At 31.5% G+C, this 16,588-nt stretch overlaps 2 protein-coding genes across 3 annotated transcripts; both read left to right on the top strand.

Annotated features, from left to right (window-relative positions):
* Positions 1–4,394: 4,394 nt before the first annotated feature.
* On the top strand, positions 4,395–6,827 carry LOC103491209 (mediator of RNA polymerase II transcription subunit 4). Its single transcript, XM_008451066.3, has 2 exons — positions 4,395–6,181; positions 6,545–6,827. Exon 1 carries the CDS (start codon positions 4,782–4,784, stop codon positions 6,003–6,005), a length of 1,224 nt encoding a protein of 407 aa, XP_008449288.1. The 5' UTR covers positions 4,395–4,781; the 3' UTR covers positions 6,006–6,181; positions 6,545–6,827.
* Positions 6,828–9,876: 3,049 nt separating this feature from the next.
* Positions 9,877–12,240, top strand: LOC103491208 (60S ribosomal protein L4-like). Of its 2 annotated transcripts, none has more exons than XM_008451064.3 (2): positions 9,877–11,096; positions 11,866–12,240. In XM_008451064.3, exons 1-2 carry the CDS (start codon positions 9,993–9,995, stop codon positions 11,977–11,979), a joined length of 1,218 nt encoding a protein of 405 aa, XP_008449286.1. In that variant the 5' UTR covers positions 9,877–9,992; the 3' UTR covers positions 11,980–12,240. The 2 variants fall into 2 exon arrangements, with proteins under 2 accessions (XP_008449286.1, XP_050945220.1); XM_051089263.1 differs by having other exon boundaries at positions 9,889–11,096; positions 11,869–12,240.
* The last annotated feature ends 4,348 nt before the right edge of the window (positions 12,241–16,588 follow it).

Below are 16,588 nucleotides of genomic sequence, written 5' to 3'. Positions count from 1 at the left end.
AACGCAGCCTTCTTGTTAAACCAAAATTACACATGACCATTTTTATTTAAGATCTTCAGCTAAAATGTCTGCAACTTCATTTGCTCTTGGTTAAACAGGACGATTGTCCCAATTGGGGAAAAGAAAAATGTGGAAAAATCAGCAGAACAAGATTGAAGAAGATACTGCTGCCTTTTGGAATGAACATTATTACCGGATAGGACTCAGATTTCAACAATGGCACAATGATGGACATGAAGATGTCTGTTGAAGCTAAATTAAAGTAAATATATAAATACAAAAGGCAATCTTTTCTGATGATTGGTTCCTCCCTACGTCCATTGGGACGGCTTGACCAAGTGAGTTCCAACTCATAATATTTGGTAACTTTGATTTGATTGGAATGATTTGCTAGGTGCAGTGAATTTAGCATTTTTATGTACAGAGCTAGTTGATTAATTTTTTAGGTAAGTCAGGTTAATATTTGCTTTAGCTTCTCATTACGAACAGGAATTTCTTACCCCTGCTTAATGGAAGGGGGTAAAACACTCAGCTTCTTGCAATGTTTGTCAAGAATCAAACCTAAAATTCGGGACTTGACTTTTCTTTAAGTTTCTCTTTCATTATTTGTTTCCTCTTTCTTGAATGAGGCTGAAATTAAGCCAAAATTTGAACATGATTTGCTAATATTCTGTTGTTCATGGATGGGAGGGAATAGAGAAGAGAAAGGAATTATCGTTAAAAAATCACAAATTTATATTGAAGGTCTAAAAGTGAGGGGCATTTAGGACTTTACACGCATCTTTTTCTTTCTTTCTTTTTTTCCTTTTTTTGGGTAAAATTTAAATGGGGATTTATAATGGATATCTCCCTCGGCATAAAATATAAAGGATATAGCAACCTTATAAACTATTTGCAAAAATAGCAAATCTTTTATTTCTTTTTAATATATTCCTAAAATACCCCTATTTTAGGTCAAAAATATATGGCTTGATTTTCTCTCCTCCACGATCTTGATATATATATCATTTTTTTCATTCTCTCAAATCTGATCAATTTTTTCTGACTTTCACAATTCGTCCTCTCTCTTTTCTTTTTCTAATTTTATCTTCGCTTTCAACTGGTCGATTTTTCGTTCCATTCTCGCCTCCAACAACCAATCGCCGTCCTGCGTTCAACAATTTTTAGCCTTCAAAGATTTTCGACGAGTAGCAATTTTCTACAATTTTCCATTTGCGTCTACTCGGTAGGTCAATGTTATGGTTTTGATATTAATTTTTTAGTATGTAATCAAATTTTCTTTAAAAATGTGAGATTTGTTTCCCAGTTTTTTCATCCAATTTATGTTCATCATCTCAGTTAGATATTTGTTTTAAGATGTGATTCTTCCCTAAATTTTTCATTCGACGTCATCCAATTTTTACAATTTGATCTAGTTTCATCTTTGTAGGTTGATTTGGTTCAATTCAATTTGATGATTTACTAGTATTTTTATATAAAAAATGTGTTTATTTACTTGTATTGGATTTCATCAGTTTGAGGCTTTGTAGAATTGAACATATTATGAATTTTTCTATCAATTTTACGTTTTAGGTTAAAAGAATACAAGTTATTGATGAATACAAGTTATCACTGTTAGTTAGACTAGGTAGTATGAGCATGGTGATATTAGTCTATCAGCGATAGATTTGTATCCTCCATCTAATATTAGTCTATCAGTGATAAACTTGTATCCTACATCTAATATTAGACTATCAGTGATAGACTTGTATCCTACATTACTGATATTAATTCTAAGTTATCATTGATACTAGTCTATCAATGATAAACTTGTATCCTAGTCCATCACTGATATTAGTCAGTGACAGACTTTATCTTTTATTAATGCAATGAGTGTTACACACTAGGATGATAATGGTATATTTTTGTTTTTTGTTTTTTGTTTTTTTTTTTTTTTTTTTTTTTGCAGGAATTTAGAATTATGATTATTCAATGTTATGAGTGTAACACTACCTCTAGCTTGCAAGGGTCAAGCAAAAGGACCATGAAAACAAAAAAAAAAAAAAAGATTGATTGATGAAAAGAAAAGTCACTCAAAATGTAGTTATTGTTGTCGTGCTGGTCACAACCGTAGAACTAGCACACTTCCATTATTTTTACAATTATGTGACATTATGTTGTTGCCTTTTTTTTTCCTTTTGTTAGAAGGAAATACTTTCTATTTGTTTGACTCAAACCTTTCGATAATAAGCCATTTTTTTATCAATACATTTTAAGTCTATACATGTTACTTTATTATAAAGTAGTAATGTCATAATGGAGTTTAATTTAGTTGATAGTTCTATTGCTTATAGACTTTACTATGAAGTTTATCGTTGATAGCTTCTATTAATGATAGACTTCAACATGTATATTAACAAAACTTTTCTTCAATAAAATGCACTCATTAATAATAATTTGCAATTATTCAACATGTATAATTCTAATTTCTCAATGGGAACACAAAGGCACATAACTTACAATGATTATTCCACCTGTGATCCAACATTTTTCTATATTAATATGTAAAATCAATTCTTTCACCGTTATGGTCTATCTGTCTATTATTAATAGATTTTAACATCAATTAAAAAGTCACAACTATTTAAGAATATAAAAGGCATAACTTGCAATGTTCAACTTGTGGTCCAACCTTTTCTATATCAATATAACAAAATCAAATAAAATGTGAAGTCTATCGTTGATCTTTTCTATCATGAAATATTCACAAAACTAATATACAACAATATCCATTTACTCGATGAGAGAGTTGCAATCAAACTAGGGACAAATCAATAGGTCTCTTGCAATTTGCTAGTCTTCTGCAATCACCAACATTCTCTTTGATCGGTTAAGTTGTATCTTCGGCCTAACATTTTTAACATTCTTCGCTATTTCCATAGTTTTCATCTTTTTTTCTTTTCTTGAACAACCTGAAATGATAATATTGAATGAAAGTTTATAAATATATATATCATAATGCAAGCAATCTAAATATCTTCCAAGTCTACTAGTGATAGAAACCTATCACCAATAGACCCTAAGCAACAACACATAAAAAATACATATTAAACTAAAGTATCTACTAGCATCCCATTGCAAGCAAGCTAAACATCCTCTAAGTCTAAGTGATAGAAATCAATCACCGAAAGACCTTTAAGCAACATCACATAAAAAATGCACATTAAACAAAAGTATCTACTAAACATCCCTAAACATATTCCAAATCTATCAATGATAGAACATATCATTGATAGTTTTTAAGAAACATCGCAGAAATAAATGCACATAAACTATAAAACATTTACTAACACACCTTAGCGTAAACAAGTTAAGCATCCTTAAAGTCTATCAAGATAGAAACAAGTTAAACATTCCAGCACAAACAAGTTAAACATCCTCCAAATTTATCAATCAGTGATAGAAACATATCACTCATAGACTTTAAGCAACATCACAAAAAAAAAAAAAAAACACATTAAACTAGACTTCTACTAACTTCCCAAGTCAAACAAGCTAAACATCTTCTAAGTCTATCAAAGATTGAAACATAGCATTGATAAACCATATCATTGATAGACCATATCACTAATAGAACATATCATCGATAGACTATATTACTGATAGACCATAAGCAATAACGGATAATAAATGCAGATTAAGCTAAAACATCTAATACCAAACCAACACAAACAAGTTAAACATCCTTTTTAAGTTGATAGAAACATATCACTGATAGAACCTAAACGACAACACATAAAAATTTACATTAAACTAAATTATCTAATAACATTCCAATGCAAACAAACTAAACATCCTTCAAGTCTATCAGTGATATTATATATCACTGATAGACCCTAAACCCTAAGTAACAACACATAAACTAAAAAATAAAGCAGAACCAAACATAAAATGAAGAAATCGATTTCAAACAAATAGAAAAAGAAAAAGAAATCTATTTCAAACAGGTTACGACTAAACGGAAAACAAAGATACCTTATGAAAACAACTTATTATTTCAAAAGAAAAACAAATAACTTACAATTTAAGTGGAGAATAACGAAAAGCAGAGAAGTCTGTAGATGATGAAGTCGAGAACGTGAAGCGAAGCAGAAAACGAAGGCACCGGCAAGAGAAAACCAAATCGGAATACAAAGAAAGGAGAAGAAAGTGGAAGATGGAAGGAAAACGTGAAGACCGAAGAAATCGGAATACGAAGTGTACGAAGCGTGAAATGTATCTACTTACAGGGGCATTTTCGTCTTTTACTTGGAATTGTATTTAAAATTTGTCATATTTGCAATTTTTTTTATTCTTGCTATATCCTTAATTAATTTAAACTCAAATGTTATATCCCCGGTCGCCCCAATTTAAATTCATATTTTTGTTCTCGGGTTGGAAATCCACTATGAGATGAGAGAGGAAGAATAACGCGCGGCTGTTTGAGGTGGACGCCGAATCTGCGAGAGAAATTTTGGGTATCCGTTCAGCGGCAGTGCGCCGGTGGTGTGGCTACGGTTCAGTGGCTAAATCGATGTCGGTAACTGTTTTCCTTTGAGATTTTTCAGTGCGTATTTCATAGTTTTGAAGGTTTATAATTGATTGGGGGGTTTTTGTTTCCATTATAACTCTGTATGATTACACTAGATATCTTGGTGTTCTTACTCTCTAGATTGAATTCTGTTTTGGGCATATTAGAGTTTAGTTGTTTGCTCTCTATTTGTGTATGAACCCTAATACAATTCGTTGAAGTACACAAAAATATGCTTCAGCATCAAATTGTTCAATCCCCAGCTAGATTGGGGTTGACAAATCCCAATTCTCCCTCTATTCAAAACCCTACTCCACCTAAATTGCCCCCTTCTCAACAATCCCATCACCAAAATCAATCCAATGTCTCTTCTTCCACCCCTTCCTCCACTCTCCTTCCCCTACTTCCTCCTCTTCCTCGAGCTCAAGCACTTCTCCTTCAAATGGCTTCATTAGCTTCCAAGCTCTTTGAAGTCTCCCCCAATCGCTCCCTTTGGCTCACTGCATTTCGAGGGTCTCTTCCCACTTTTCTTACTTCTCAAACCCAGTCCTCACCCTCTACCTTTCTTGATTCTACTCCGTCCTCTTCGAAAGAAATTTTGTCGCTCTTTAATGTCCTGCAGACGCAGTTGTTTGAAGCTGTTGCCGAGCTTCAGGAGATTCTTGATCTTCAAGACTCTAAGCAGAAGATTGCTTATGAGATACGAGCTAAAGATGCTGCTCTTCGTGCTTTTGCTAATAAGCTTAAGGATGCTGAGCAGGTACTTGATGTTTTGTTTGATGATTATGCGGATTATCAGCGTCCTCGACGGGTTAAGACAGAGGGTGGTGCTGAAAATGAATCTTTGTGTTCGACCACAGTTGCATCCCAGTTGAGATTATCTGATATATTGTCGTATGCTCATAGGATAAGCTATACTACTTTTGCACCACCTGAATTTGGTGCTGGACAAGCTCCATTACGTGGAGCACTTCCCCCTGCTCCGCAAGACGAGCAAATGCGTGCGTCTCAGTTGTATAATTTTGCAAACCTTGATGTTGGTTTGCCTAAAGCAGTTGAAAGCACTGAGAAAACTATTGAGCCGATGATTGAGCCTCCAGCTCCGGTGCGAGTAGATGCTAATCCTCTTTCTAATATGGCTGCTATTCAGGGTCTGCTTCCTCCAAATATTACTGTCCCATCTGGCTGGAAACCTGGAATGCCTGTCGAGTTACCTGGAGATTTACCAATGCCCCCTCCTGGATGGAAGCCTGGGGACCCTGTGCGATTACCACCAATGGACTCTCTTCCTGTTACTAGAGTTGATGAGCCACAATTGAGGCCTAATGCTCTTCCAGGATTGCATAAACCTCCTGAGCCAATTCAAGTTAGGCATGTTCAATTGGATATTCTTGATCAAGATGACGATAGTAGTGATTACACTAGCGATGAAGGAAGCTCTGAAGATGATGATTGAGTGGAACTTGGACTGAATCATCAACTAATGTCATAAATGTCCCCTTGTTGACAAAAGAGATGGGTGTAGAGACAATCAAAAGGTTTGCCTAGAAGCAGCAACCCTTAAAGAGTGTATACTATAGTTTACTGATGACTATATATGCATGGGGCTAAGCAGCAATCTGCAGGGGGAAGGTTACATTTCATACTTTCAAACTTACATGTTATTGATGATGTGTTTTGCATTCCCAAGGTGGACTTGAATCACACAAATCTTTTCAACTTTTTAATTTGAAAAGCTATGACTCTCCTGACTTCGAGTAAAAACTCTCCTGACTTGGATTCTTTTACTCATGTTTTCGTGGTATTTAAATTTTGAATATGAGATTTAATCAAACTCTCGGATGTGTTCTAAACCTTAACAAACATTGATCTATCTTTTATACCATGTGGTAGAGTGCAGTATATAAGCTTCTAGGAGTTGTTTAATCAAATTATTGATTCAGTATGATCATTTGAAGGAAACTGATTCGATTATTTTATGTTGGTTGCATTCAGAGTTGAATATCAGATTCTGTATGTTATGGCTTATACTTGTGAAAGAAAAAGATTCTGAAATGAAGATTATTGTTGTTGAAGCTTTTTCTCCTGGGTTGAAGAATATGAAGATTTAGGATGTTTTTTCTTTAAAAAAAGATATTGTTATTTTCTATTACATCCTTGGGTATTTTAGAAGAGGCTTAAGATTCTGAAGTTTCGAAGTAGCTGGAAGGTGGGCATTTGTGAATCCTAAACTATTATGAGCTTCATTTATCAAATGTGAGATTGTTATTTTTGTTGATGGTTGAAGAACATTTTATGGTTTTTTTTACTCCATTTTAAGTACTGTATATTTGTAGTTATAATTATTATTTCTTCTCTCTTTCTCTTTTCCATAAATTCTACAAGTGCTTATGGGATTTTGGTAAATAATTGTCCATAAGCTTGTGTTTCGTATGGTTGGATTTTAGTTAATAATTGCCATAAGCTTGTGTCTCTAGGTGTTGAGGTTTCTTATTTCATCCGTGGATAATGTTTCTTTCATAAAAAAAAATGTACAGGGATGATAATTTGAACCTTTGGGGGTGTTTGTTTGCCAAGTGTGATTGAATGGGTTAGGCATCCTAAGCCTAACTTTTTATTTGGATGAAGGGTTTAGGAAGTGGAGGCTTTCTACACCCTTTTCCATGGCTAGTAAACACTGTTTATTGGATCAAGGGTTTAGGAAGTCGAGGCTTTCTATACCCTTTTCTATGGCTAGTAAACACTGCTTAAGTTCATAGATTACCTCTTTTTTTCTTTCTAATTTAATCTAGAAAGGTTGACAATAACTCTGAACACCACCTCCAGTTGATCAGATGATGCCATTTTTGGCAATTTCACCGACAAACATCTGGACACCAAGTTTGGCTACCGTTGCCGACCTTAAAAAATTAATAGAATAGAATTTTTGAAATTTTGTTTGTTGTATGTCATTCTAAATACGCATTTAGTTTAATAACAATATCTTTTAAATTGTAGATTATACTTTTTAATTATCTTTCTTTCCTTCTTTGTTTGAAATTAATCTATTCTTTATTTAGAAAAGATGGTTTATTTTGTTCTATTCTTTGTACGTAAAATTTGATAAATTGATGATATATCTATTAATATTCCAAACCTGGGCAACTAACGCCTCTTGATTTTGGAGGATTTTTATTGAGTATCTCAACAAGTTGGATAGGTTCGTATTGACTAGTTTAGAACTAAACTGAATGTAGGTGACAAATAAATGCACTGTGAAGAGCCTCAATTCCAGTAACTATAAATAGGTTTCTTGGGATTTTTTGATCACATTTTTCCATTATGCTTTTAAGATCAAAATCGGGCATTTTAAGCGCAAACCGTTATTAATTGGGACGTCTTTCTATTTGGACCCCACTCTTCATATACGTACCATATTTACATTTAATTTTGATTTGCTATTGTTTCTTGTATTTATTTTTATCTTATCTAAAGATTTATTTTTCCTTTTTGATTACATACCTAAAGAAATTATGTTAGAACTCAACCCCCCTCTCAAAAAAAAAAGAAAGAAAAAAGAAAAAAACGTACTACAATCTTGAAAAACTTGTTTTCATGGGTTTCTCAAAATCTAACATAAATTTATTGATTCAACTTTGTTGTATTTTATTTCTATAAAAAAAACTAAAATTGAAATATTATATGGAAACTTGCGTAAACGTAAGTATAACAAAGTCTTTAAAGTTAGACGTTTTTTAAATATTTCAGGTTTGTTCTTTCATCTTTCTTTTACTATTCGTTTATGCTATTTCTTTCGTCATCTTCTGCGATTTCGTCTTTCTCTTTTCTTTTTTTATTTTTTTTGTCAATTTCTTTCCATCATTTTTCTTATTTTTCAATTCTTTATTTACGTTGTTTAATCTTTTCCATCGTCTTTCTACTTTTCCTATTCTTTTTTTTCGCTGTGATTTCTTTCCATCGTCTTTCTTCTAAAATAGCAAAATCTAAAAGATCAATTTGAGTAACTAAATGTAAACTATTGTTTAAAAAAATAAAACATTGTGTATAAAAAATCTTGAAAAAAAAAATCATTTAGATTGGAGTAGCCACGTGTAAAAAAAATAATAAAAAATCTTGAAAAAATGTAGCCAAATGTTAAAGAAATCTAAACGATCGTGTAACAAATTTAAAAAAAAAATCATTTAGATTTAGATCTCAAATCTAAACGATCATAAATTGTACCCATATCTAAACGATCGCGTACAAATTGTAACATATTGTAGCCATATCAAATATATTAAGGGCGTTATTAAGGACGTGGAATTTTATACGATGAACCTTTGGGTTTTTTCGATTTTTTGGAACTGTTATAAATATTTTACCGCTTTTTTATATTTTTTAAAATACCCTGGTATAGATGGTATTGTTTATCTTTTCTAATCAACCTAATCTCCGAGAAAAAAATCATTACATTTACACCAAATGATTCTCAAATAAGATAAATAGTTTAAATTAGACTAGAGATATTGGATTCTAATATAATTACTCTACTTTTCATTTTTCATATGGTTAAAAGAAATTTATATGTAAATTTTATATAATGTAAATAACTTTTATTACACATTCTCTCTTTCCATCATTATAAATACGAAATATATACACATCAATCGATTATAAATAAAAGAAAAAAGGGGTAAATTTGACTCTGAAAAATACTAAAAGACTTCTTAAAAAAAAAGTCAAATTTGACTAAAATATATGACAAAAATAGTCTTTTACATTAAAAAAAAAAAAACAATGAGATTATTGTAAATATAGCAACTAGATTCAAATTAATTAAGTATATAGCAACATTTTAAAAAATTTGTGAATATAACAAAATCTGTCAAAATCTATCGATGATAGAATTCTATTACTGATAAACCATGTTGTAAATATTGATTGATAAATCATTATTGTCTATCACTCCTAGAAATATATCATCGATAGATTTTGATATATTTACAAACATTAACAATATTACTATATACCTAATAATCCCTAAAATTACCGTCAATTGTAATAATCAAAGGAAACTTTAATTTTTTTTCAAAACTCAAAGTCTTGGGTTTCAACAAATGGGCTTGGCGCCATCCTTATTTATTGGGTGGCCCAAATGAGTTAAATTGAGCCTTAGAAATTGAAGGAAGAAAGACAAAAATAGATAAACAAAATAACTAAAATATGTTATATTACCAAATGAAAATAATGCCAAAACAACATTAAGTGTAGATGTTAGGGTTAATGATGTACTTTCACTAGTTAATTCGTTTATTTTAAAAAAATTAGATCCATTTTTGCGACATCAATCAGCAAACCCTTAAATTCACATATATATATATATAAACACGAAGCCTCAAAACCCTAATTCTTTCCCTTCGTTTTTCTCCTCTGTTCTTCACTTCACACACAATCACTCTCTCCAATGGCCGCTGCCGCCCGCCCCCTGGTCTCCGTCCAGTCCCTTGAAGGGGACATGGCTACCGATGCAGCGCCCACCGTCCCTCTTCCGGACGTCATGAAGGCTTCAATTCGCCCGGACATTGTTAGCTTTGTCCACTCCAACATCTCCAAGAACAGCCGTCAGCCTTACGCCGTCAGCAAGCGCGCCGGTCACCAGACCTCCGCTGAGTCCTGGGGTACCGGACGTGCTGTGTCTCGTATTCCACGTGTTCCTGGCGGTGGTACTCACCGTGCTGGTCAGGGTGCTTTTGGAAACATGTGTCGTGGTGGTCGAATGTTCGCTCCGACTAAGATCTGGCGCCGTTGGCACCGTAAGATCAATGTGAACCAGAAGAGGTATGCTGTTGTGTCGGCTATCGCTGCCTCGGCTGTTCCATCGTTGGTTCTTGCTCGTGGTCACCGAATTGAGTCTGTCCCTGAATTGCCCCTTGTTGTGAGTGACTCGGCTGAAGGTGTTGAGAAGACCTCTGCAGCAATCAAGGTTCTTAAACAGGTTGGGGCGTTTCCTGATGCTGAGAAGGCTAAAGATAGCCATGCGATCCGTCCTGGTAAGGGTAAAATGAGGAATCGTCGTTATATTTCTCGTAAGGGTCCATTGATTGTTTACGGAGCTGAGGGTGCAAAGCTTGTTAAGGCCTTCCGTAACATTCCTGGAGTTGAGATTGCTAACGTCGAGAGGCTTAATTTGTTGAAGCTTGCTCCTGGTGGGCATCTTGGGAGGTTTGTGATCTGGACCAAATCTGCTTTTGAGAAGCTTGATTCTATCTATGGATCTTTTGAGAAGCCTTCAGAGAAGAAGAAGGGTTATGTCCTTCCTAGGTCTAAGATGGTGAATGCTGATTTGTCAAGGATTATTAACTCCGATGAAGTTCAATCTGTTGTGAAGCCAATTAAAAAGAATGTTAAGAGACCTCAATTGAAGAAGAACCCATTGAAGAACTTGAACGCCATGCTCAAGCTTAACCCATATGCTAAGACTGCTAGAAGAATGGCTCTTTTGGCAGAGGAGCAACGTGTTAAAGCTAAAAAGGAGAAACTCGACAAGAAGAGGAATTTGACTACAAAGGTATACCTTTTTACGTTCTTTGTGAGATCTTTTGCATATTGCTCGTCTATTGTTATTTACGTTATTTTGGAAATCAAGTAATGGATATGTTCATATTAGACTTGTCTTGCCTTCAAGTACTTCTAATTATTTGTTTCTTTTGGGGTTGGTTTTCATTATTTGCTGTGGTTTATTTTGATTGGCCATTTAATTGCATGTTTACATTCTATTTGATTTTTTGTATGAGGTTCTCAGTTATGGGGTCTGCTGTTGTTTAAGCTTTATGTCTAATTATTTCAAGATATCACATAACTTGTATATATATCCATTTTTATGCGTACTGTTGACTCTTTGTACTTCCATTTTGTTGTAGACTGTAATAGTTTGTAATAGAATGGTTTGTAATCAAAATGTTGATTATAGTTTGAGTTATGAGATGCAATATTATATGGTTATAAACTGGCGAGATGGGTTGAATTCTCCAACACTTTTTTTTGTGTGCTTGCCTCAGTCTTTTTAGTACTAGTAATTTACCATAACCCATTAGCCTAATCTTTTTGGTCAATTGATGATTTACATTTGTTTAATCTTCTTGAGGAAGATGTTTTTTCCTTAAAAATTTGTGTACTTCTCTGTATTTCTCGTTTCGAACCAAAATCATGGATACCCGTGACCACAAGTTGTGTTTAATAAGGTGGTTGAATTGTTCATATTAACTGCATTTTGTTATTGTAGAACATCCTAACCTCGGTTTTGATTTTCTTTTCCCCTTTTGTACTTGAACTCACAGGAGGATGCTACTGCTATCAGAGCCGCAGGAAAGGCTTGGTATCAGACGATGATCTCAGACAGCGATTACACAGAGTTTGAGAACTTCTCAAAATGGCTTGGTGTTTCCCAGTAATTTCATTTTTCTTTATTGAAAAATCTCATAGACCTTAATTACTTTTGTTAATCTATTTTGTTAAGGAGTTGTTATTCTTGCTTTTGATTGTTATTGCGTTTATGAAGAGAAGTAATTTGGGAGAACAAAGAGTGAAATAACATAGATAATTAACTTTTGCCGTTTTGCTCTCCCGTTTTTATCTAGATTGCTTCTCTTTGTTTAGTTAAACCGAAATTACAGATGAGTGCAGCTTTATATCATTTCTTCGTTGTGATGTTATGTGCACTGTCATATGCTTATCTTCTGTTTTTCAATGGTATATCATTTTTCCAGTTAAGTCTTGATTTGTCTTTGCTAGATTTTTAAACGCATTGTTCTAGTTCTTCAACCATTGCATGCGAGGTATATAGGAACTATGATTAAGGGCCTGTTTGGCTTTCTAAGATTAGTTTAGGTGCCTAAGCTGGGGTATAAAAACAGAGATTTGAACGCCTCCATTTGTGTATTGATGTGTGTGTGTTTCTTTTTTACATATAGGAACTGCGACCAAGGATTGTCTGTTAGTGTAGGTAATTTGAAAACAATTGATTCTACGACGTGACAGTGTTTTGGGTAGTTGATTCAGAAATTGAACTTCTATTTAAACAATTTTCTATGAACAATAAAAATGGTTATAGCTATTTACAGAATATTAGGTTGATTATAAATGATCGTATGCCTAAAATTTTGTGTAATTATTTTATAATATAATATATGAAAGTATATTATGTAATGCTTATTTTATTACAACAAAAGCAAATTGAATTTGAATCATGTCGAGTTTTTTTAAAATATAATTCTGCGTTAAAAATTTTGTATACCAATGTTATGTATTTAAATTCAATGACCATTTCTTATATTTGTATATATGTGTAGATTTCTATGGAGTGATTTAAGATTCTGTTGTATCATTTATTCTAGTTTTAATTTCAATTATTAGGCATTGTGAGTTTAAAGTTCTCTTTTGCTTATTATCTGTTTTTTCTAAACGACTAAATTTCTAGAATTGTGACAATAACAATCAATTTTCATCGAAACTAATTCCGATCAATTGATATTTTAAATATGAGCTTTTTAAGGAGAGCCCTTGTCAGGTCAGCCATCAAATTGGACATTCTGGTTGCTCGTAAAATTAAAATTTGGGCTAAAATGTAACGACTATGTTTCAAGGATTTGATTATTTGTTTAAACATATTCATTACAAGGAACACATCATTTTGCCCGAAGATGTAATATTTAGAACAAATTTAGGGTATGGTAATCATTGTAATCACATTTAGTGTTCTCACACAATAGATAATTAGTTCTTTAATTACTATTTGAGATTTATGAACATGATTCATTGACAGAAGTTAACTTTCAATACATCCGGCCAAACCACTCTAATTTAACTTTAAAATTTTACAGTTTTTTATAAAAGTAGTCATTTTGTCAAAAATTATTTTATCCAAATGATAATGAGATTTCATTGGATTTCATAGGATAGAAAATAATTCAAATGGTTTGAAACACGAAGCTCATCAAAGCTAAATAAACCTAAACAAAGATGTAAAATGTCATACACATCTAAATTTTTATATGAAACCTACAAAATAATACAATCTTATTTCTTCAAAAAAAATGCATGTACGATTGTATTTTACTAAAGAATGTAAATTAATATTTTCATTCAATCTAACAATGGAGTGAAAACAGAGGATTATTGAAATATAACTGTAAAATGAAAAATCATATCGGTATTGTCCATATTGCCTCTAAAAAAAATAGTTGAAAAGCTCTCAAAATATTTATAGATCTAACGAAAAGAAAAAAAAAACATAAACATGCATTCATGATCACACTAAAAAAATAGCAAAAAGAAAAAAAAAAAAAAAAAAAAAAAAAAGAAGAATAGAAAATAATTAGTCCAAAATAACTATTGATTTAACGAAAAATAAAAACATACCTGCATTCAGGATCAACAATAGATCTCAAAGTGGATAGTAAAACTACAAAAATGGAAGATAATTGAGAAAGAAAGTTCGAGAATGTTTAATTTGATAGTTCTCAAACAAGCACTTTTCGAGAATTTTGAGAGAGTTCTAATAAATACTTTAGCTTAAATGATTTGAAAAGCTAGAGATAATTATTAAGTTGTTAGGACAATGAGTAAATTATCTGTGTATTTGATGTAACTCCTTGTAAAAAATTAATCAATTTAAGTATGGTTCAATTTTTTTCAAAAAAAAAATAGAATATTTAAGATTTGAGTCTACCCAAAATCCTAGTTTTATAAATTCGGTTCAATTGCAAATTGTCCTCCCAAAATTCTCTTTTTGTAAATATACTTTATTTGAAATGACCTTAATATTATAGTTCAACTTGTGTGTATTTAAAGTGATATAGAGACCATCTTGACCTCTCAAAGAGTAGCCTTGTCTTACTCTAAAGTTCCTTATTTCATACATATATATAACACAACCCCTTTTTAATTAGTTGCCTTCGTACTTCACTTAAGCAAGTTGTAATTAAGTTTAGAATTGAGGAAGTTGGTGAAGTAGGAAAAGAGCCAAATTAAATGAAACCAATAGTCATTATATATAGTGAATGGTAGTCATTGTAGGGTTCATATAAATACACATTCATACTACTACTAAGGATGTTAACATTTTCATACCCAATGCCAATGTGATAAAAGGAACGATATATCCTAATGTCATGATATTCTTCACTCTTTATACATTCTCATTATTTCATTTTTGGTTTGACCCTATAAAACCTCATACCAATAGAGATGGTTATTAATATGTTAATATTATATATAGTTATTGATATGTTAATATTATTTATTGATATTTTCACATTTCTATGAGTCCAACATTGACATTTTAGTGTATCGTAAAAAATTATAAAGTATAATTGAAAAGAAATGTATTTAAGATAAATAGAATATAAATAATAAACATTTTGAAAAGGCAAGTATATATTTAAGGGACTTTTTATATATAAAAAAAATGAACGAAACTATTTACAAGTTAAAAATGTTTACATTCCTTAAAAATGTAAGGACGTTGTATTAGTGATAGAAATTGACAGAAGCCTATCATTGATACTATCATAAACTAATGATAAAAATTAATACAGGTCGATCATTGGTTGAGGTTGATAAAAGTTCATCTAGTTTTTTTTTTTTTTTTTTTGCTACTTCCATAAATAGTTTGACATTTTTGTGAAAATTTTATAAAATTTAATAAGATTTTCAAAACTTTTTATTTTTATAATTTTTCTTGAAATATCTATCAATACCTTGACATATCACATAATATTTTAAATCTGGGTTATATTTATATGTAAAAGATAATAAGAAGTATGTGGGTATGGTATTATTATTATTATTATTTGGTGAAGGCTATTGGTTAAACTTTATCAAGTCATTTTTGCTTTATTAAGGCATGTTCAACCAAACCTTATGAGTGTACAAATCATGCTTTCATGTCTTTTTTGGAAAAACATTACATTAGAAAAGTAGGTTATATATATATATATATATATATGGTGGAAATTAATGACATACAAATCCATAAAACAAATGATGTATTATAAATGAATATATATATTATGTTAATATGTGCCAAATAGATGTTCATTCTTAGTGTCTATTGTAAAGTGGCAATTTACAAATTACTCAATTTGTTGTTCATGTGTCTCAATATGACATTCTATTAGTATTCATCATTTGCCACTTTGTCATTTTGCCTATAATAGAGGTCTTAGTGGGTTTGTAACTAACATATAGATTGAAATTCCAAATAAAATGGAGTTAATGGAGAAAAATTTAGGATAGTCTCATTTTCCTAATTTCTTATTTATATTATATTTTATTTATTATAAATTATATTTTCTCGATATCTAAATTCCTGTTGTACCTTCTTTTCACTATGTTTATTCTAGGGTAAGTATGAGTAAAACCATTGGTGAAGTCTCTCTCTTTAAATCAAGGGCTTTTAAGCTTAAGGAAGAGACAATTAAGTGTCTTCATACATAGATGTTAGGTAGTAATTAAATAAGATTTTGAAGCCTAAATTTATTGTTATTTAGACTTTGTTTTTTTTAAAAAAAAACTTGAGGAATGTTTAATTAAAAGCAAATTGTATTATCTTTTAGAGTTGGTGTGTTGTGATTACGATGTCTCTTTATAGTGGTCATTTAATTTTTCAAATGTTTTTCTCTTTAAAGTAAAAGTTTACGATAAATTCTCAAATATTTAAAAAATATAACAAAGTTTTAGAATCTATCAATGATAGACTATAATAATCATGTTCATGTATCATTAAGCAATTGATAGACACATTCACCAATGTCAAATATTGATAGATTTTGAAATTTTATAGTATTTTTCTAAGTATATTTTCAACGGTTTCGACACACTAATTTCGATAGTGTGTTGGACTCGAGAGTAATAGTAAACTAGATGACCATCGAAAGATTCTCGAATTACATCCATTTTAAAATATATATTTCATGTAAAGTATAATGGCTACAACACAAATATATTTTGAAACCTGAAAATTTGAAAACAAAAATTAAATCTATAAATAAATATGAAAGA

The sequence above is a fragment of the Cucumis melo genome, chromosome 8, assembly GCF_025177605.1.
Source record: "Cucumis melo cultivar AY chromosome 8, USDA_Cmelo_AY_1.0, whole genome shotgun sequence".
NCBI lineage: Eukaryota > Viridiplantae > Streptophyta > Magnoliopsida > Cucurbitales > Cucurbitaceae > Cucumis > Cucumis melo.
Note: the sequence above shows the minus strand (reverse complement) of the source record. Positions and strands in the feature narration are given on the sequence as shown.

What these genes read in the sequence shown, in the direction of transcription:
- LOC103491209 (XM_008451066.3), top strand. Translation starts at nt 4,782, where the DNA reads ATGCTTCAGCATCAAATTGTTCAATCCCCAGCTAGATTGGGGTTGACA.
- LOC103491208 (XM_008451064.3), top strand. Translation starts at nt 9,993, where the DNA reads ATGGCCGCTGCCGCCCGCCCCCTGGTCTCCGTCCAGTCCCTTGAAGGG. An exon ending in AGAGGAATTTGACTACAAAG is followed by an intron (nt 11,097 to 11,865) that starts GTATACCTTTTT and finishes TTGAACTCACAG; the next exon opens with GAGGATGCTACTGCTATCAG.